The sequence below is a fragment of the Echiichthys vipera genome (assembly GCF_963691815.1).
Source record: "Echiichthys vipera genome assembly, chromosome: 5".
Classification (NCBI taxonomy): Eukaryota; Metazoa; Chordata; class Actinopteri; order Perciformes; family Trachinidae; genus Echiichthys; species Echiichthys vipera.
The window spans coordinates 22,619,923-22,644,070 of NC_139830.1; the positions used below are offsets into that span (position 1 = coordinate 22,619,923).

A 24,148-nucleotide genomic window follows, 5' to 3' on the forward strand; every position below is an offset into this window, starting at 1 on the left:
GTGCCAGGCCATAAGTTTTCCTTAGCTCATAGCAGATCAGATGGCATGCCATGGATTCTTACTGATTGCTATTAAAAGCTATCAGTCACTTAAATGGCCTCCACAGTTCTGGTGAGATGTAATTCCAAATGTTAGATACTATATGGAGAATACTATCTGTCCATCATTGTTCAGTGATCTGATGTCATATTGGGCTGTAGGAGCTGATGTTTTATTGTTTAAGCGTTATGGTTTTATGGATTTTCTGTCAGTTTGTTGGATATCAGCAGTGACCTGGAGATCGACCTTGTCAGAACAGGGGTCCAGTGATGGCAGTTCCCTCGACCGAACCTGCCTCTGAATACCCATCCCCCTCCTGCTCCCCTACACCCCATAATCCCCAACCATCTGCGTGCATTTGAGTGTTAGTAGATTCCAGTTTGTCCACACTTTCACCCAAATTTCTCCTGCAATAAGAATACCTCCAATAACAGTCCTAATCCCAGCACGCCGCACTGCTCAATTACAGTCTTTAGGAGGATGGGATTAGGAGCAGAGATGGCAGGAGGGGAGGGGGGCAGTGGGAGGATGGTGGAATGAGTTGAGCTGAAGAGTGGGGGGGGGGGGAGACTGCTTTTTACTGCCATGAAAGGCTGCAGATGAAGAGACAGGCACAGCAGCAGTGGGTAAATCCCAAATAGCCTGTCACCAGCCGACAGCGCACTGGAGCGTGTAGAGCACAGAACAGCACAGCAGACTGGCAGCCTGGGTTGAGCCAGGCTAGGGGGAGAGGGAGGAGGTTGTCTGGTGGGGCTGTAGGAGATGTTAAGGGTTGGCCAATTTTACTCTAGCATAGCGACAGGAGGTTGCAGAAAAGTGCATCAGGTGACAGAGACGTGGGGACAGGGTGGCTTGGGTCACGATTTCAAGCTTGGCTCATAAACATTTCTCTCTGATTGTGGTGGAGGAACTGAGGAAGGGGAAGTAGGCAAGATAGCTGACAGGGAGAGAAAGAGAAGGAGCATGAAAGAGGTAGTTGGAGAGAGAGAAAGCAGTGGAAATTAAGCTTAGAAATAAGGCGCAGGGCTTATGTCTCCACACTGGCATTTACAGGCCCATGTAAACATCTTCTTCCTCATCCCTTTAGTTGGGGATGTTGATTGAGGGTGCTGGCAGTCAGATGAGTCATTATCAACTACCCATCACAACAGCAGCCATCTCACACAGTGACACTGCCAGCCATGCAAGGGATCCTTCAGCCAAGTGACAAGTCTGGGTTTGCAGAACAGATTATATTTACACACATATCAATGTTCACAGTGTTTCTGTAGCCAGAGCAGATCAGTAAACTTTCAAAAGGTAATCCTCATTTGAATATGAAACTAGTAATGATTGTGTTTTACTACACAGAAGCAGTCACAATGAGATCATGACATCCCTCAATAAGGACAAAGATAGTCATGCTACTAGTTATAGTATAATGCGAAAATATTCCCATATGGGGTGACCTGTACTGTCTAGTATCAACATTATGCCCCCTGTATTATGCAGGGGGCTAGTTTGATAAGTGAATGATTCTCTTGTGTGTTAAACTATTTATGTAAAGGTCTCATATTGTAAAACGTGACATTCCCGTCTTTTATATTATTTTGTATTATAAAGCACATCAAGGTACTACATAAACATTGTAAATGTGTCAAATTGCTCAATCCACAAAGAAATGCTCACAGTCTGTATTCAGAAACTGTGCCAGAAGGCCTTCTGTATGGTTGTGATGTCACAACTATCTAAGTAGTACTATTCCTGATATAGATTAGATAGAAATTGCCGTTACAGTGCTGTTACAGTCGTTCCATGGCTGCAACGGAGAGAGACGCAGATACGGAAGAGGGGGACTTAAAGAGACAGGTGCTAAAATGGAGTGTTTTTAGATAGAGGGTGAATACAGGTATACTTAGACAGAAATAACCCTGAACATTAGCATTATATGTCCCCTTAAAGCCTTAATAGGAAATGTATGTAAATGTAACTATAACAATTAAATTTTTAAAGAATAATGTTTAACTTTCTTTCGATGCAAAAAAACACTGTCTGATGACTAAAAGGAGAATATTTTGTCGTTATATGTGCAAAATTGTTGTTTTCACTTAACACAACAGTGACATTAATCCAACTGCTGTAGAAAAAAATTCTGAAGCATCATGTTTATATCATCATCTTCATATTTCAAATCAATTTTGTTTATGTTCTTTTGCACTCACTTTCTCCATCGATGCAAGCTTGTCGCTCAGCTGTCCAACACGATCTTCTTTATTTACTTTTCATGCAATGCTGCTGTTGGCCTCTGCTCAGCATCACACAGCACTGGCCAAACAAATTGAAGCACAACAACATTGATGCATAAATAATTTGAATTGCTTGATTGTTGAACTTTTTGGCAGGCCTGTTTGGTCTTTGGCAGCCAACATAGTTTGTTGGCATTTTTTTTCGCTAAGCTTTTTAAGTACATTTTTTGAGGACCCCTCCCTCAATTTAGTCTAACAAATCAATAAAGTAGGGGGACGAGAGACACATTAAAAATGCAGCTGTTGAAATCAATGCAGCAGATATCAATATATCCTGATTTGTCTGTGATATGTTGCAAGCTTCAATAACCTTCGATCGTTCTTTTCCCATAATGTATTATACTATCACTGTCTGTTTAAGACCCCTGTCCTTCTCCTCACCACAGCCTGATAGGAATTTGTAGTCTACAAGTCTAAGCCAAGTTTACTCAAGCAATGTCAATTAAGCAATTTTCAGACTTGAATGAGCACAGAAGACCTCATGCAACTGTCTTCACAGTCCATAGTACTGTGATGTAACTGGTGAATGGTACATTGACTTTGAAATGGAAAATGGGTGGAGTTCACCTTAAGAGGTTATGCTAAAGTACAAAAATGTTTTCTCCATCAAGACATCAAGCAAGGTAAAACAAGAAGTTACAAAGGATCAAACAAATGCGCTGAATGAAATGCCCCCCCCCCCCCCCACACACACACACACACATACAGAGAAAGAGTCTGTTTCTGTCTAACCTCCTCCAGAGGGAACCTTCATAGTCTCTTGTCAAGTTCTGTTCCACTGATTTCCCCCCTGATCCTGCACTGTCCTCATGTCAAGCCCAAAGTACACATAGAGACAGACCCTGGTCAACAAAGCTGTGGCTACCAAAGCATGAAGTGAAAAAAGAAAACAACCCCCCTCCCCTCATTCTGCCTAACCCATCCCTGTGAAACACCACAACACCTGATAAAGCTGATAAATTGGCTTGATCAGCTAGCAGTGATGGTCAATGGTCCAGAGTAGCTACAATCCCATGGAGAGGGAAATGTACACCCCAACCGGAACTGGCAAACCAAGTTATATTACTGGTGACGGGAATTTACACAGTGGATAAACAGTAGGGCAATGTGTGTTATGTACAGAGCAGATTTTAATTACCAGAGTAAAGCTTGTGAGCGCTGGTCTGAATTTGTAAATACTTTAAAGAAGCCTACAAACTTGCTCGAACATTTAGAAGGAGCAGCACCACACATAAGCTGTTGGACTGTTGGATTTTATATTTCTTAGATTTGCTTTGCATTTGTCAATGTAAATATTCAATTTAATAAATTTTTCAGGCCATGAAATATGTCCAGAAAAAATATCTAAGAATAATGTGTTAAGCTATAATGGCAGAACAAACCAAATATATTAATATTCAATAATACAAATAATAATAATAATAATAATAATACATAAAAATACATTAATACAAAGTGGTTTTCTGACACTGAGGAGGTAAATGCATTGTATAATGGGTAATAAAAGAAATTCATAAGATGCCATCAGGCATTACAATGGAAGGTTTTAACTGTGAGCAGCTGCAGCCATGTACACATCATTCTACTGGTCATTCTGGAGTAGATCTCTAAATATAGACTTATTTTCTGTTTTTTCAATAGAGAATCTGTTTGCAAGGAATACCAAGTTTTCCCATCTTCCTAACTGTGTATTAAATATAATTAAATGCTACATCCCTAACACTAAAGTATTATCTATAAAATATTTATGATAGCTTTGCAAATCAATATGGATTTGAACATTAATTGAGGTGTAAGATTTTCAATTAGGGGATAATATAAATTATAATTAAATTGACAAAAACTTTATCAATGTTATTCTAAGAAATTAATGAATGTGAATTAATTATTGTTATCAAGTTGTTGTTTTTTATTTCATGCTAACAAAACAATTATGACACACACTAACATATTTACAAAGAGATGACACTAATTATGAGGTATAAGGAGCAGGAAATTAAGTGCAGGTGTATGCAATTAAAATTAAAAAGAGTTACTAACATTTCCTTCTAGCACAGGCAGTGCAAGTATGTTCAGTGTATTTTTATGACATATTTCACTTTTAAGCTAGATATTTCCACAGTAAATAAAATAATGATAGGGCAACTAACTCAAGGCCTTCATTCCAAGTATAAGTATAAGAGTATAAGAAACAAGGCATCTTCTGAATCTCTTTTGAAAAAGTACAAATAAAGCTAATTTTTATTTATTTATTTTTCACATGCACATGTGTAGGTTCTCACTGGGGAACCTGGAACGGTACTTGTTTGTAATAATGCTAATATCGGAGAAAGCTGACTTACTGGTGTAGGTCATTCCAAACATGGTTTAGATGTGTTGTGTTACTATGGTTAGACCAGGAACAGTCTCCGTCTGTAGCCAGAAAACAGCAGGATTATTTGTTTCATGCTCCATGCTGTTATTTTGCTCTCTCTAAGGCTGCTGGTCTCTTGAGCCAAATGTCTACAGAAGGTAAAGAACTGCTATCTGTTTTGCAAGGACACCTTCTGCTTAGCTTTGCCCAAGACAGTTGTGATTGGTTTGAAGAAATACAAACAAGCCAGAGAGTCCCCCCTATCCCAGAATGATAAACCAGAGTAGGGAGTACTTAAACACTGACACAGCACTGAGGAGATAGGTCTGGTAATATGAGACTATTTGCGTATTAACTAGATTAGCTTCGCCCGCCACCAGGAAAAAAAAAAAAAACAATGTTCTGTGAAGATTATTATTATTTATACGTATTCAATTATCAGAAATTGGTTACAGGGTTGCTGTTTGATGGTGCATGATTTAGTGACACAGGAGTTTTGCCTTTGTAGTGAAACTGATCCCAACTTTACGTTTTGGTCCATACTACATAGTATCATATACTGACTTTCAAATGTAAGTTAGTCAATTCAGGGCAATTTATCCAAAGCTGCCTGCTCCTTTAAAATATTTTACTCTCACTTTGAACTGTACAGAAACCATCCAGCTCCAAGAAGTGGTTTGAAAATTTGACTTCTTTTAGCAAACTGATTCAAATCATTTACTTGAGAGTGTTCTTCAAATAAACAACTGTCCTATCGCAACAGAGCAATCCAATCAATGGCTCGCTGTATAACCAGTGGCCAGAGTGGAGCCCACTGATATAGGGTGATAGGAGAGGAAGGATTCATAGCAGTCCGCTTAATTAACTTACAGATAGCTCTGATCCGACTCAGTGGGAGGTCATGGGAAGTTACCATAGTGATGCCCTGGCCAGGCGGCTTTGATTATTTTCCAGCAGATTGCTCTCTCCCAGCAAAACAGCAAAGCATTAAGAGTTTAGAGTGTGAGAAGCAACTGGTGCGGCATCTGGCTCCCACGTTTACATGCAAGGGGACAAGATTAATGGAGTGGATTAGCATAACTATGTAAGGACCTAAGAAGTGTGCATTCTAATTACTTCCAGAGCCAACACTGCCAAGACCAGCAAACTCCCCTCACCTGCTGCTGAGCTGAGAGTGGAGGAAAGGATGGTGTCATTGTGACAGCAGAAGATAGAAAAGGGAGCTGGTCAATGATGTCAGCTGTCTTGCTTAGTTTCAGACTGAGAACATCATGACTATTATCTCAAAGACCAACAGGAACCTAAACACAGGCCCACAGACACAGCCCAATGATGACAGTACTATTCTTAACAATCGTAATGCCTACAGACTGAGCTCTACAGAGTGGCAGTACACACACGCACATGCACACACACACACACAAACACACACACACACACACACACTTTGCAACAAGGACAAGTGGTGTCACAGGTTGACTGACAGCAGAATTCTGAAGGACAGACAGATGGATGTCTTGTCAGTGAGATCAAGGGTAAATTATGCAGCTTGTACCATTCAAAAATGGCCTGTGTAGATGTGCATGCAAAATCAAGATGATCATAGCCCATCTTAAAGCAGATAAACAGATTCTGAGCCGTGTGTGTGCGTGTGTGTGTGACTGCGTGTGCGTGTGCGTGTGTGTGTGTGTGTGTGTGTGTGTGTGTGTGTGTGTGTGTGTGTGTGTGTGTGTGTGTGTGTGTGTGTGAGAGAGAGTGCATGTGCATGTGCGTGTGCGTGTGCGTGTGCGTGTGCGTGTGCGTGTGCGTGTGTGTGTGTGTGAAGGTGGTGGGGGTTTCAACATAGCAGAATGTCTCTAGAAAAGAACAGACACCACCTTCTTCAAATGTGATGACATGGCTCATTACTGGGATTCAGCTGTCCATGATGGGTCCAAACACTTGGTAGGGCACTTTACACGATAAAGCTGCCACAGTTTAATTAAAAAGGTCAGAAACACCATTCATCAAGCTCCATATGTAACACAAATAACACAAAGCCTATGTGTACCGACAGGGCAACATAACTGAAATCACATATTTTTTAACCATAAACGTAATGATATGATAAATGAAAAAAGAAATAATTAAAATACGGATGGAATTAATAGTATTGATCTTCTTTGTATTACATTGCTTTTTTAAATACTATTTGCTTACAATTGTCCATCTGTATAACAGAATAACCAATATATTCTTCCATCAGCAGTCAGTTTCTGTTGAACATTGTGTTGCTAGTGGCAACCACTACTGGCATAGTTGTAAGGCAGCCTAACTGACATCGTTATATCCACCTTTTTATCAGATCCGTGTCCAGGCAAATATTGACAAGCATCTTGTACCTACTCCCCAAATCCCCTTGTTGGAGCATATCCACATGTACTCATTTTATTAGAGCTGTTTTAGCATTACCTATTTGTCAAGCCAAGACAAGAAAAGTGAATTTAATTTTTAGAGCACATTTAAAGACAAATGTTGTCCAGAGTGCTTTGCAAATGCACTAATTGTAAGATAAATTGTTGCGATTGGTTCATCACATCTCAAGCTGTTGAAAATCTGTCTGAATGGGAGAAGGGCCAGACATGTTTGCCAGAGCAAATATAACATGTGCTCGGCAGATTCGTCTGGTTTCGGGCTAGGTACTTGTTTCTTTATTTCTGAGATTTCCCCCTTTTGTTATAAACCCTCAGTAGGCCATGTGAAGTGGAGGATTTGTAACAGGCAATGTAGTTGTTAGCTACACCAGGAATAACCACTATAACCTTAGAGAAAAAACAGCAAGACTCAGAAACATCATTCACAGAAAATAGGAAGATGTTAATGCTACTTTATAATGGTGGCCATGCCAAAGGCAATTCCAAGTCATCGCAATAATGACATGTAGCCAAGAAATGTCAAATAATATGAACAAACCACAAAGGAAATCAGACATTATAACGTTAAATACATCATAAGAAATACATACAATAGGGTATATTAAACAACCTAGGCATTAAGTGTGACTCCACCAAGGAGACATAATGGACATAATGACATCATTTTGTTGTTTGAATGACCATATATTTACGTATGGGGCAGCACTTCTGGGAAACATAACAGCACAAGGCTGATGACTCTTGATGTAAGCAGTTATAAAGAATATTTTAAGATAATAAAACCAATCAATGCACATTGTTGTTTCATGCCATTTTACTATAGCCAACGGTACACATAACTCTGTGTCTGCATCTTCATTTCACACAGATCACTGAGGTTTCCAAACATTGCCGGGTACAAGCTGTGCCTTTAACTTCCAGTCATTGTTGACAACCTCTGTGCTTGAATACTCGACTGAGCTTTCAAAGGGCTCTCTACATTATTGAATACCTTGGATTTTAAATGAAACACTAAAGCATTCATCATGGTTCTATCTTACCCTGGTTATCTAACCACTTCTTCTACATAGTTTAGGTCTTAAATTATCCATCAATCATGAGCCAACTTGTCTTATAACTATGTAGCTACTCTGTAGCATCTAAGGAATCTCTATAGGTGGGCAGACTTAGTGTGTAGCGTGCATACCATCTGGGATGAGAATCCCATGAAAAGCTCAAGACTTGGTTATACTGCACAGTGCATGTCATACGTGAATGCATGTAGAGGTGCAAAAGTATTTGCATCCATGTGTGTCCATGTACACCTCTAAGTGTGTATCTATACTTTGTAATGGAGGGCTAAATTGAAATAAATTATGCCTACACTGCTGCCCCAACCTGTTCACACATCTAATGCTGTGGAAATCCAGTAACTAGGTCAGCAACATGAACATGCTTAAATACAAGCGGAATCCTCCATGTTGCTTCCACAGACAAGATGTAGAGTGACACCAGAGATACAACTCTGAAATATGGATGCATTGGGACACAGTCCATAATCCCAGTACCCAGAAGTGGTCTGCATGTGTGTGGGGGTATGTGTGGGTTTTTTATAGCTATAGCATGGATGATGGACAAGTGAGAGAGTACCAGTGGAATGAGAAAGTTTATCAGGTGACTCACATAAAGATAAAAGCATGATGCACTCTAAAAATGAGGCAGCTGCAAAAGGGTTATTCGTTTTACAGTATAATTCATCTTGGATTTTTTCTTGTTAAAGTAACAATGTTGTTAAATATTCAAAAATAATGCACTGTCGCAGTATACTGCTGTAGCCCATCTACTTTAAGGCTTGACATGTGCACTCAGAGATACTGTACTTTAGTTGAAACAAGTGGTTGTCTGATTTACTGTTGCCTTTCTATCAGCTAGAACCAGTCTGGTCATTCTCCTCTGACCTCTGCCATCAACAAAGCCTGTTAACGCAAAGAACTGCTGCTCACTGGATATTTTCTCTTTTTTGGAGCATTCTCTGTAGACCGTGAACATCCCAGTAAAACAAAATAAATACTTAAACCAGCCCATCTGGCACCAACAACCATGCCACATTCAAAGACACTTCAATCACATTTCTTTCCCATTCTGATGCTGATTTGAACTTCAGCAGACCACCTTGACCATGTCTACAAGCCTACGTATGTGCATTGAGTTGCATTAACAGAGATATATTTTTTCTCAGATCTATAAAACAGTAGAAATTTGAATGGAGATCAATCAGGTATCGATTGAGAATAACATATAGACATCCATACATGGTCTCCAAAAACAGAAAAAATTAGCTAGTGACACAATGTGCATCTTAATAAAGACTTATTTTACCTCAACATTTATCAAATCTAAATGAATCAAACTTTATTTACAAGGTACTTTTCATAATTTTGCAGTAGCACAAAGTGCCTTACAGAAAATAAAAGCAAAACACACAAAAAAAAAACATGAACAACAAGGAAACCCCAGGAAAACCCAAACCTCCCAGCCACACAAATATACATACAGAGATGCACAATGACATACACACTCACGCACACATATAGCCATACCCATACACACACACACACACACACACACAAAACACACTAGCTGTTGCTGAGGAGACATGGCTAGGCACCGAGATCTGAGGTGAGGAAGAATCTACCTTTAGGGTCCGTGCACACCGAGAGGAATCACGGTCCATGACTGCAGGGGGTGCCACCACAAGGACCCCCCCAGCCCAGGCAGACAAGAGGCTCTACACCACAATGCAGAGCTCTCAAGCCACCCAAGCCAGGGCCACCCACGGAACAGCACCCCCATCAGTGGACCAGAGACAACTCCTGGTGTGGTTGGCCCCCAAGAGGAAACACTGGAAAATCGAGGGGTTAAAACAGTAAAAGATAAGTTAAAGGTATAGAAGTTTAAAACTGAGGGAGTAGAAACAGTCAAAACCATAAAATAAGATAAAAGGAATAGAAGCAAAAAAAATATAAAAAAAAAAAAAAATGAGAAGCGAAAAATAATTAAACAGGCCAGTCAAAAACCTGATTAAAAATGTTTTTCTTTTTAAAAACATCTATGTGCTAAAGCTATGTTTTAAGATTAACCTCGACTACCAAAGAGCTCTCTGTTAACATACAGTATTTCTTTCTGTGGGTAAAATTATACAAACATGAGTTTGATATTTAATTAATGTGTACAGTCATAAAATATAAACTGACAATTTAATTATATGCCAGGGAATTTTGATGAATAGTCTTGAAATCCATGCATCTAATCTCACATTTAACAAAAAAATCAATACTTGCATTAATCAAGTTCCAGGGAGTCATTACTACACAGCGTGAGGTACAAATGATGAAAAAATACAGATGTGAGTGTGATGCAGACTAGATGTGGAACTGGAACCACAGCCAACAGGGTGAAAAGCTCAGTGTAACTTTGAATCAAGGCTTTAATTTGGCAAAAGGTGAGAGAGTAAATGGGGTCAATTTGTTTGTATTGGGACTTAGTTTAACTGCTGCTTATAAGCTAATTTAATTTGTTGAGTCTCCTTCAGAACAGAACACATAAGACAAACAGTCTGAGCAGAAGAAACCAGATCTAAACAGAACAACACATGAAACAACGGCAGAAATTCTTCAGGAATATTTAGAATCGAGGAACTCCACTGAGCATACATTATATTTTAATATCCTGCTTGGTTATTGCCGAGGTTAAAATTGCTTTTTAGACCCTAAACAGTGTGAGTAAACTCATTAACACCACTTCTCTGCAAATCCGTAACAATCATCCTCCCACTGCTATGGGAATGCTGAGGTAGGAGAGAAAATAATGTCTCTATCTTCAAATATCTCCCGAAATAGTCTGAGATGTATGAAATGTCAGATTAACTCCAATTCTCAGCCACCAGCCTTCAAAGGGAGAAATAAATGCATGAGAAATACAGTTTGTCTAAGGTATTTATAAATTATTTTCTACACACTCCACCCCTGTATGTCAGATTTACATTTTTATGAGCTTTACAGTAATTTAGAATAGCATATATTTACGATTCCAAACAGGAGATGGAGGCCAGTTGTCCACATTTCTAATAATATATCATTTCAATGTAGACAGGGCTTTTACCTTTACTGTCAGCTGGCAGGTGAGGTGGGTGTGTGCATCGGGTGTTCTCATATGCAACATGCCTTCTAAACTTAGGACCAACACAGTGCTATATAGCACTGCAAGGATAATGAGGATAAACTCTTTGTTTCTGAACTGTGAAAGAAATGTTAAAGAACACTGTACATTCCATAGGTGGCACAGTGATGCATGTATCTACTGGAAAAAGTGTTCACTTCATATAAAACCTTTCAATTTAACCAGCGTGAGAACATTAACAATAGAAGGTTGAATTTTGACTAAGGGAAAGAAATAAGACAACTTCTCTCACCCCATAACAAACCACATCTGGTGTAGGGCAAAGGGAATGTTCAAAAGGTGCTTTCCAATTAGCCATTAATTCGTCACACAACCTCGCACTTTAATTAAATGTAGCACATCAAATGGAGATGTGAAATATGGGGTTATTAATGTGATGACTGATAATGGGTGTTGCTAGGCAGGGGCCTTCATACCCAGAATAAGCCTGCACTGTCTAAAGACTGGTGGCATCACAGCTTAGCATTAATCCCTCTGCCCGTCAAAAAGACACGTTTTCCTAATTGCCTTTTAACTTATATGATATTAGCAGCTACGTAAGTCAAATTATCATTGCATGATGTGGATAATGGAGATTGGGGAGGGAGGTTTCTGCAGTGATAGGCTGGTTGAGCTCATTAATTATTGTGTTGCTGGGGACGGCACCAGGGAGAGGAAAGAGCTCTGCAGAAGGGATGCGAGGATAGCGACTCTCATGGGGGCGATCTGGGGGCATTAGCCCTCTCCTCCAAGGATTATCCATGCAGTGTTCAAGGCACTGCCAAAGGAAAAGCATGCTGAAGAGGATTTTGGATCACCTCCATTGAAGGAGTGAGTGCCACGAGAAAGTCTAGTCATTCTACTTGGCATTACAGGAGTGGTCATAATGAAAAAAAACTGAATATAAAACTATCCACATCATTCAGAGCTATCTCTTGGCTAAAAAGATGTTGTTTTTTAATGAATGAAGATGACCCAGTTGAAAGTAACAGATTGAGATTAGGGTTTTTACATAATTTGGGATTATGATTTAAAGGGGATTTACCATAAAGACCTAATAATAGTCACTAAATGGAGTTAAACAATAGCAATTCTAAGAGATTTGAATATCGTTGAGATTGACCTAGATCAAGTGCCTCATGTCCATGAGAGCATATTTTCAATGACAGATGGCAGAATTCCCAAAGCAATAGATCAGTCGACCAAACAAAACTTATCAGTGAATGGGCAATAATGATCCGTTAGGCTGATGTTAAATTTCCAAAAGTATTATTTCATTAATACTACTGTATTAGAGCTATGTATTTACATATAATGTATTGTATATTATACTCCTGTGTTTGAGAATTTTATTATTTAATGTAACTGGTAATGTGTACCATGATCATTATGTAAGAGGGATCTATGTGTTTTATGACATCAAATCCTGACTAATGCTGCCAAGAAATAATACAAATGAACAGTATTTAGATTAGCTTTGTTGTATACAGAGCAACAGACACATCAGACTTCTGTCATTCAGGGTTTATCATCCTCTCCACTGCCGTTTTCTTCATCCCCATGGCAACTACTCGTCTCCTTATCCTAATCACTACAAGTTAACCTTGATATGAAACAGTGCCCAAGGGACCACTCACACTTTTGTGTCAGCTTCTGAAGACAGACACCATTTCTAATAATAGCCATAAAAGATATCGCTGGCTGGATATTATGGGAGTCTGAAGATAAATGATGAGCTTAGCAAGACAAGTTAAAAATGACATGCAGAAGTTAATAGTAAACAGTGAGCTGAGAATAGACTTGGAAACCAAATTGACAGCCTTGATACACTGACATCAAGATATATTTTGACCTCAGTTGCTTTTTACACGTGATGCACATAATTACACCCTATATTTTCCATAATCCTTTGGTCTGACTGCTTTAAATTAGAAATATATTGCAATTAAAATAAACTCCGCCCGAGCTTACAAAGCACATAGACTCAATGATCACAAATGCAAAACAAGACATCTCCCAAGCACTTAACCCAATGCATCAAATTTTAGCTCATGAACCATAAAAGGTGTCAGAGACAGCGCTTTTGTTATATAACCCTCATTTGCTATTCCTCTGATAGAAGCCTGCTTTGACACCATCAATTATTATTAGCAAGGTATGCAGATTTCTAGTGAAGATGAAGTGAATTATGTGTAATGAGGGGAACACGACTGTGCCTGAATCATCTGTGTCCAGAGAGAGTCCAGAAGATTTAAAGGAGAACAGGGCAGACACATTATTATGTTGATGCCTTCATGCAGCTTCATGCATCAGTAGTTTTGGATATATTCATAGAGGGGAAAAAAACAGCATGACTGACCAGGGACACTGAATGGTGTTTTATGGAAGCACTTTGTTGGGGGTCACTGAACACATTTAAAACTAGCACAGGAGATAGCTTGGTCAAGACAACCGGAGATTGAGATGACCTATCTCATTTTTTATGGAGCCCCAAGGCCTCAGGCCAGCTAATTATGACTGACCCAATGAATGTGTGGCGGCTGGTCACCTCTGCCTCTTCCATTAAACAAGGCCAGAATGGAACAGTTTGTGATCATAGAAACATACAGTATGAAATAAATAAAGAAGGGTGGCCACGGGATGTGCATGGAAAGCCTGTGTAAATTGGCCTTTGGCAAACATTAGCATTCTAGACATAGATAAAAAAAAATATATTTTTTAGCATTGATTATTTTCATTATCAATGCATCTGTCGTTTATTTAATATTTTACCATTAATAAGTGAATCGCGGATTTGATTTATTTGCACAATAAAACAAAGAAGCAGAAACACACAGAAAAAACATTAGAAGAGAAGCAAGTGGTGCAGGTGAGATTAAAAAACTCTAGAGGCTTACAGAAGAAATCTCACTTCAATAATAATTATAAGCAAATACAAAAGTAAAACAAAATCAACAAAAGTAAACAACATGCAAACACAGAATCGAAAAAAAGACACAATGGCTTATGACTTTTCACCATTGTATTGGGCAGTATATTCAAGGAATGAAGGTTTTTTCATGGAGTGGATAAATACTTTCTGATCTGGGGCCTGTTTCACAAAGCAGGTTTAGTGAAAACTCTGAGTCTGTTAACCCTGAAATGAGGGAAACTCTGAGTTTTCCGTTTCACAAAGGGAGGTAACTCAAACCAGAGACAGAGGGGTAACTCTAGCCTGTTTCACAAAGAGAGGTAACTTAACCTCTTGGTCAGTTACCATGGTAACATGCTCTCTGAAACTAACCTGGTCGGGACCAGGTTTTTCTCAGAAAACCTTGAGTTTCTCTCTGTCTCCGCCCTTTTTCAGCCACACACGGTGTTTGATTTCCTCATTCGTTCAGTCAGTACACGAGTTTTGGCGTAGTATAGTTCCGTCTGTTTTTTCAGAAAATCACTGCAAAAATCAGACATTAGAAGTTATATTAAGTGGTGACTATTTCACTACCATGGCGTGTCCTTTTGATAACGATCCCGTGGATGAAGCTGCAGCATTACTGCACAGAGAATTCAATATTCGTCGGGAGATGATTATCAAACTATTGATTATAGATGTTCTTGCATTTCCAGGCAATTCTCTTTTTGAGCGGTACCGTTTCATATCACAGCAGATATTCTGTGTTGCGCTGCGTTTTTTTGCAAACGGGAGTTTTTGTATACAACGTATAAAAATCATTCAGTAGGCCTACATTAGAAGTTATATTAAGTGGTAAATATTTACACTACCATGGCATGTCCTTTTGATAACGATCCCGTGGATAAAGGTGACGCATTGCCGCAAAGAGAATTAAATATTCGTCGGGAGATGATTATCAGACCGCGCATAGACATCCTTAATATACTGCAGCCATAATTACAAAATGAATGAAATGGATCTTTTGAGCAAGTTGAATGTATTTGACTCAGCGTTTCCTAAATATAATCCCAGCTTTTCTTGCAATTCATAGGTTCAAAAGTGTGTGCTTTTAGTTTGGTTACCGGTATATAAACTACTCCTATATAGCCTTCTGATCCAGAATATCACCTATAATGCGAGGGGGCTGAATACGCATAACACCGTTTCATGTCACAGTCCATCTCACCCCTCCTTACATTTCCAACATTAACAACCAGTAATGCTCTTATATCACAGCAGATATTGTGTGTTGCGCTGCGTTTTTTTTGCAAATGGGAGTTTTTTATACAACATTTATATGATGTATAAAAAACAGCCATTTACGGTAATATTTACTTTACGATGTAAAACATGCTCAAAATGAGGCGTCACCATGATACTGTGCTGAGGTTTTACCTGTTTGAACAATGTTTTTATGTTTCATCTTAAGCTGCGCTTCTCCCCTGCGGGGTTGCACTTAAATGAAATAAATTAATAGGCTCCCACTCATGCAGTTTCCCCTGTGATATTACTGTGATTGCAACAGGACTACATTTAAACTTACGCACTGACCCGAGCAGCAATGTTCTCCCGCAGGTCTCCCTCTCTTTTGCCGCTGCAGCGGTGTAAACCTGCTCAAACTCCATATGAGCGCATTCATATTTACAGTTGCAGTGGTAGCGTAGCCCTTCGCTTCCCCGTTGCCATGGTGACTCATCGAATCAGGGCTCCATTGATGCTGTCTTTTTTTACTTGTGGTGCACGCGCTTAACTCCAGGTCAAACTACTCTGAGTTGATCAACCTAACGCAAATCTGCTGTTCTGGAACCGAAAACTCAGAGTTTCCTATCTCAGAGTAGATCAACTCAGAGTTCAGGGTTAAACTCAGAGTTTTTTGAACCTGCTTTGTGAAACAGGCCCCTGATGTAGTGTACAATGAAAACATACTTGAAGTTTGTTGCGCACTTGGAGCACGATTCCACCTTCCTGGCAACCCCTCTCCCGGTCTCAAAGTACAACTGTCAGTTCCTCAGTCTGATGCATCAATAATGCCATAGTATAACCAACAGCCTTATTATGCTCATAATTTACGGATAAAACTGTCTTACATACAGTAAACTTTCATTTATATACTGTATAATTTAACTCAGGTGACTTACTGTAGCCTCTATAGAAAACGGTCATGCACGTCCCAGCATGCACCCGAATATATCTATGAGTCTGATGGTGGTGGTAGCAACTACAACAACATCAACAACAACAACCGCGTATTGAAGAAGTGAATCAGTTGACTATTGTGCCACTTCATTTTGAATTAGCAACGGCCAATGGGGAAGCTCCAACTCGACCAAAGAATAGACATCATCACTCACACTGACCAAAGGTGTAACTCACTCCCTCACTCATTCAGCAAAAGAGTGTCGCATTTGGCTGCAGTGCAGCCAAAAATGTAACTACACATTTAGTTTGTGTTTTCTCATACAAATTTCTGTGAGAAAGTCTCAGTAATCTTCTCCTTTTCATTTAGACACATCTAATAAAGCCCATTTCAAACCCACTCTGCTCGTTGCTCTTTTTTGCAGCGAGTGAAAGAGCATAAACATAATTACTTCAGCTATTGATAGCACAGCAATAGTCTCCTTTTCAGTGGCTAGTCATCGCTCTTTAACACAAAGTGAATATACGACGGTAAACTCTACTATACGACTGTGTGGAATATAATTAAAGTACATTACGGCCCAATTAGTTATAATCCGTTTGGTAGTGGTAGCAATGGGTGAAATCCACTGTTTGAATTGTAAATAAAAAGGTAGCTATTGCATTGAGTATAAATCCAGAGTACTAACCAACATGCATGACATAAGTACATACATTTCATGGCCAGTGTCAGGGTAATACAGCCATGACAAAATCAGATTGTTAGTGATTGAAAAGTATGATGGAATGGTTTAGTAAAGTAAGCTGTATGTGACTGTTTTAAGAGTGTATTACGCATATTTGAATAGGAAACATTTTAGGGCAGTATCCATCTCTATGATCACTGAGTGTGATAATAGAATGGGCTGACCTACTGCTAATTCAGGGAAACACAGTTACCCTGAAACAGTATTGGCTCATCCAGGATGCGATGGTATCATTTAGCCCCATTACATTTATGATTCACAGGCACATAAAAAGAGTAAAATCTTTTCTGGTTGAAAAATACGAGACAATGAACACTTTATCACCACATTAATGAGATCAAACACCCACAACTGCCTTCTCAGAGACAGAAACAGCAATCTGAAACACTCTGCCTGAATGTTTACAAATTCTGTGACCAATCTCCTCAACCCACAAATTATAATTAACTCACCTTTAAATGTGTAGGTGTTACATGTGTTTTAATATAACGTAAGTTAATGCAGCCCTCTAAAACATAAAAAACACAGATGTGATGTATCTGATGTGTTTACTATGTATCCGACCTCAAAGCATAATTTTAGCAACAACGTTCTGTCCATCCTAATTGCACCCACAGTACAGACCCATGTGTAAAACAAGGCTGTTAAACAGAAAATAATCATCCACGAGGCTAGAATATTACCCCAGAGTGAAACACTGAGGAAACGTTTGTAGCAAAATATCCTTTTTTGATTCAGCAAATTATACCTTGAAGCAACTTAACAGAAATTAATAGAAGTGGTATGTTTCCAAGGCAAATCGTTATCGCCGTTCTTCAAAGAGGAGGAAAAGTAACTCGAGAGAAGGGAGGAAAGAAAGAAGACGGGGTGAGGGGGGTGCGTAAAGATTGAGAGGAGAGAAACAGTATTGCATAGAGAGCATGTGAGTGGATGTGTGTAATAGAGTAGATGTAGTAGTGAGAAGTGGCTCTCCATAAGGCCATAAGGTAAACTCTATGGGAACTGTGACTCCAAGCCAGAGGTATTGAAAAGGCAGGCGATAGCAGTAATGAAAGAAATGCAATAATAATGCAATAATGCTGGTTGGGTGAGTCAGCTGGGCCTCCGGCATTGTGAAGTAGATGACCTGGTTTCTCTCCTGCTCCATTCCTCCACTGCAAACACAGGGCCAAGGTGCTAGCCATCAATAATACATACACACAGTTACTGTTGCCACAAGCCCCTGAGCTGCACAGGGCTGAGATGGAGGATTATTAAAGTCCCTCCCTTCTGTTATTGTTTAGCCCTGGAAAAAAGTGTTATTATGAAAAATAGGACAACAAAGAGAAGCATGGCTTGGCATTGGTGTCAGGAACAGGCCCTACTAAATTGTCAATGTCCTTGGATAGAAAATTAAGGCTGGGCAGGGCTGTACATTCAGACTGCATCTGCCCTGCTCCATCTTCCTTGGTGGCCTGGTACAGAAGAAAACTCAGCAACTTGCTCTTTGTGTCACCTACTCACTCAGAGACACTGAGCCGAGGGACAGGGTGTGAGAATGCAGTGCATACCTGGCATTGAATGGGCAGTTAATCTTTGGTCTCCCTTAGCCAGACATATATCCATAGCGCTGTGTCAGCGCCGATGTATATTGTCTGACTTATCATTCTGGGACAGGGGGGAAAAACACTCTGAAGAAGGTTCCCCAAGAGACCGAACCAATCAGTGTTGGTTTTGAGGCGACTCGAAGTGTGACGCAACGAGAAGCGACTGTTCAGTGTAAACAGCATGGTGGCTTCCGCGAATGAGATGAGGACAGCTATTGAGCAAGCCATTCACAAACGATTATTTTTAACTTTTACCAACACAGGTGGTAATAGACAGATAATTTATCCAATCAGCAACCAGTATTTCCACCTCTTCCCAAAAGATCTCCAACTGAGAGTTCCCAGATGGATATGCAAACATGATTTATGCGAATCAATCCATCTGGCAGAGTCAGGTTACCTCTCTCTCCCCACTTTCCTTAATGTCTATCATTCTCAAAGGCATAAAAAAGCCACAAAAAAAACATCTATGAAACAACTGTTGCAAATTCTCATCAATGCCGGTATGAATGGTTTTGTTATGAAATATTAACAGGCCATTTTCAAGTTTTTTATTCATCATGCCCCTAGCATGTAAAGGCCTGTTTTAGACAGATACACAGGTACAGTGCACACATGTATGTTTTTGTTATTTCATCCATTTATTTTGCTCTACCAGTCCTCAGTAGAGTGAAGGAGAAGAATTTGTTCAAGGTCTGCTATTGCTTTAGCCCGTCCTCACAACAGGGCCAGACAAGGTCCTGGAGCAGACCTGACAAATGTAACTTTTTATGATGACTTCCTCCCTATCTGCATCGTGTCCTGACTGCCCTGATGGTGGCTCAGCTTGCTGCGGAAGGTTCAAATCTAGCTTGTGTGTGAATGTGTTTTATATGGTTGATGGGAATCTCTGGGGGAGCTGTTTGTCCATGCATCCACTCTGTAATCACTGCCATAAAAGAAACAAGAAGCAACGAGAGACAAGCAACTGGCAATAAATGACACGTTGTCCCAGCAGTGTAATAACTTTCCCATCCATCAGTCAACCTCTGCTCACACATCTCTCTCCCTCTCTACCATTGGACCCCTGCTCCTGTACAGCTCACTACAGCTTTCCTCTCTGGGGAAGAATTAATTGGACGGACAAAGGGATTGATTGAGCTAGGCTACCATTTGATGTTTATTTCTTCACAAATGAAACTGTCTTGTCTTGCTGAGACTAAAGCCACATGATAAATTAGAATATAATATCACACCTTTATATGTTATCCCTGTTTCAGACAGGCCATGTGTTCCGCCAAAAAGACCTTGAAATTAATCTGCAGCCCTCCCTCCCAAATTTACTGTTGCAGCAGGGTTTTCCATGAGATCGATTTCACACCATATTCCTCTAAATGATGGTTGGCATGTCAAAGTCCCCAGCTCCCTGCTGAGAGAGGGGGCAAAACAAAGACAACCAGACGTGGTAGAGAAACACGGTGGAAAAGGGTAGGAGGGTACAAGGTATTAAAAGCGGGGCGCAGAGAAGAAAAAAAGAAATGTGTGAAGAATGAAAGAAAAGAACTGAAGAAAGCTAGATGAGAAGACCTGCAGAAAGCCGAAAGCTGTTTGAGAAGACGAAGACTAAAAAAGAGCGGGGGCTAAATCTGTTCTTTCACAAACATGCAGGGGTGAGGTGATGTTGGCCCCAAAGCAGCGCAAATTTATCTGCGGGGAAAGTCGCGTGTCACCCTTCTCCCTGCCAGCCACCGAGAGGTCATAAATTACCTGTCTGTAAGCCATCAATCTGCACTGGGGGCGACAGCTAACCACAAGCTTACGCTCAATCTCACACGCAAACACACATACAAATATGTACAGTGCACACAGACACACACATGTTCACAGGACCAGTCCACATGCACATGGACCTGACTGTACTGACCCCACTGACAGTTTGCCATTTCACCTGCGCTTTGTGAGCAAACTTTCCTCACTGGCAGATAAACATCCCCCATATTACATACACCAACAGTAAACCACCACAGCAGAGAAAAGAAATGAAACTAACTTTTTGCACTATTGAGTCTAAAAACGTATTTTGATGCATTTAGTTCATCTCACGTACACTTTCATTGTGGGAGAACAGCAACTAGCAGAAAAAAGCTTAGATTTGTGCTATTTTTACCCTATGCAAAACAGGATAGGACTCAAATAAAGATTCAAATGTATCATGTCACACACACACACTCACACAGGCACTTTGATGAATTTTCGTTTTCTTCAGCAGGAGCAGAAACTTTCAATCACATCCAGTTAGATCCCTTCAGCATTAATAATGCACAAACCTTTATCTTCCTCCTTTGACCTCTTAAATCACTATCACAAAGCTGTTGGTCATGGAGTTAAGACCCCTCCTACTCCCCTCTTCTTTGCCTCAATCCATTCCTCTTCATTACCTTTAATCTTATCTACCCACTATTTTATTTTTCTTTGGAACCATGAGAATCACCAGGATTATTCATGGATAAAGTATCTTTTCTCTTAGTAGCCAAGTAGCCCAATTCGCAAATGCCTTGTCTAACACCATTAGTTAGAACCAGTCGGGATATGATGGATTTCGAAGGGAAAACTAAAACAGTACAAACCAGGGCTAGTGACCAAGTTGCTATGTCATGCTATTGTGTGGAAGATTTGCAACATTTTCCATTTTCAAGCTGTCGCCTTTGTGCCTGTGTGTGCGTGCCCTTGTGTGTGTTTATATGTGTGTGAATGTGTGTGACAGCAAATGAGAAAGAGAGGGAGAAAATCTGATGAATTGTCTCATATATGGAAACCATCAGCAGTCTAGTGATTTATGAGGTTAATAACGGAGTCTATTCACAAGCCTGTAGTGTTTTTCTGTTTGTAGTGGGATGACAGAAATACTACAGCCAAACCACCCATTTGTTATATCCCATCCTCATTCAAAAACCCATAAACTCAGTCCTCCCTCGCATCTGTACCATTTGGCACTATACAGGCAGAACCATTTGTGCATTTGTGGACACATGCACTCAAATTGTGGCTCTGATTGCAATTGCACACATTTTCTAAGTAAGATAAACACATTTACGGACCTGAAATTATTCTCCCAATGTAATGCTCAAGATCTAAAAAATCATGACCCACAGACAGGGAATTAAAACCTGGAGTGTGGAGTAATTTTATGAAAAATACTGTTTAATCTGAAGTTTGCAGGGTATGTGTAAAAAAAGGACTCCAAATGCTCTTAATGTAATGCTGACATATGGACTGTACCGGGGCTATTGTAATGTTAGTCTGTTGAGCCTGTGATCCCTTAAACCTTTCAAACATGGTTTGAAATCATACAGCAATAGCAGGTAAACCAGGAATGAAAGCAAAACTCTGGTATAATATAATATGGTAGTATACTGTTATTCTCAACACGGGTTACATCCTATAAAAGTTGCTGTACCCACTAAAAAAAATTGTATTATGAAAATTACACATAATTCAGGTTATATGGTAAATACCTCAAGAAAGAAAATTGCATTAATTTTGTCCCAGAAGCTAATATGCAATGTTCTTTGCCTGTTTTGACAGACAATCACTCTTTTAAATAAACAATTAAAGAAAATGCGCATGTTATCAAAAATACATCAACTGTAATGTGCAATAGAAGCACCTGTTTCAGTGCTGTCTGGGGTAATGTAATTGTGTACATCGTCTTGAGTTTTATAATGGGGGCAGTCATTATACATGCAGAGTAATGAAAAGATAATTATGAATCCCCCAACCATGTTCTGTCATTTGGCAGGCTCTTTAACACAAAGCATACGTTCCAATGAGCCTCAGCTAATCTTCACAAGAGACGAGGAAATTGGTTCTCTCCAACCGACTCCATTCCACTTTTCATCTGTGGACTTGCCAGTTTTGAAATCAACATTAAAGATTGGAGGGTAAGGGCAGCACAAGAGCAGGAGAGCACATGAAAGCAGAAAAGTAAGCGAGAGCAAGGGACAGAGGGGAGGAGAGACAGAGACGTAGGGCCAAAGAGAAACGAGCTGAGGGCAACTATAAAGAAATGAAAGGTGGAGAGAGAGCACAGCAGCAGGACTAATATGTTTACCTCCTAAATGCTACCACAGTGCTGATTGCTTTATCAACCTGGTGAGCCTGGATATGAGACGGAAGAAATGTTAGCGGGAAGATCGATGAGACTTGCAAGAAATAATGTACCAATAATATCTGATGGATGTGTTCTGAATGAAGAGACGGAAGCGGCAGATATTGGTGTCTTCTGAACACTGTCGCTGTCACACCAGGCTACAGGTTACAGTATGTGATTGTGGCAACTAGTCTGAGCTGGCAAGAGTTAATGGGGAGCTGCAACTTTCACAGCTCTCTAATTGTTGTATTAAGTGGTGGGTAGGAAGATAAAAGGGAAAGGTGCAGGGCTAAATGTGTGAGGACTCATAATGTTTGAGGTGCAGAGGGAGACAAATTAGCCTGTTGATAAAGGCAGCTGTGGAGGGGATGATGGTGTGTTTGGAACGTTGTCGCAGTTTGATTGATCACCTTGCCACAGCCCTATTTATGTGTGTGTATCTGCGTGAGTTTGCTTGTGTGTTGTAAATGCACTCACAAAAGGGGCATGTGATTAATTACTTCTAGCATCATTCTGCTGAGGTTATCAGAACGCAATTAAAACTGAAAAGGAATCATCTGCAAACATTGTCAGAGTTGTACAGTTGTATAAGTGCATTTGCCTAAAGTGTCGCTATATTGAGGACACGCTTACTAAATCAAAACCAGGAACTATCAGCAGGTAACTGAATATGCATCCATCAAAAGAATGTACCCAAAGAAAACAGGCTATTCAAAAAGCCACAGAAAAATATGTCTTGTCACTTTTGAAAAAATAAAAGAGTACAAGAAAAGTGTTTGCGTACAATTTGTAAAAAGTGCCAGCTTGGATTTGATAAAAGATTATTTATTCTAGTGACTGTACTTTCAACAAGCCTTGAATGTCTGTTGTAATACTAATGCATTTCCTTTCGCCAAAGACTCTCTTTTACCTAAAATAGATCCACACACAAACATCTTCAGTCGCGAACTTGTGCATACACTCTTGCACACACTATAAAACCATGAGCCATGCAGTAACTGCAATAACTGTAGGCATGTACTGCGGATAAAATGCGCGCACGCACGCACACACACACACACACACACACACACACACAAACACACACACACACACACACACACACACACACACACACACACTTCTTGACTTCTAGGCTTATAAAGAATCTGCAGCTCAAGCCAGAGGCCTTGATATGACAAAGACACAGCTCAAGGATAGAAAAGCACTTTTCCCCCACCAAGGCCGATTGCTGTGAAATGGAATGGAAACAATGATACCTATAGCGAACAACAAGCAGGCAGACAGACAAACAGAGAGGGCAAGCTAACATCACATCAGTGCCGCTGCCA

General features: G+C 39.9%; 1 protein-coding gene across 1 annotated transcript in view; it reads left to right on the top strand.

Moving 5' to 3' along the window:
* Positions 1-6,442: 6,442 nt before the first annotated feature.
* The window catches only part of LOC310947473 (neuronal acetylcholine receptor subunit alpha-10-like), a gene marked incomplete at both ends in the record, with an annotated part of 167,853 nt that continues 150,147 nt past the window's right edge, over positions 6,443-24,148 (top strand). Inside the window, one exon of the mRNA XM_083914266.1 lies at positions 6,443-6,488. Coding sequence (XP_083770392.1) covers positions 6,443-6,488 — 46 coding nt within the window. The remainder of the gene's footprint in view (positions 6,489-24,148) is intronic.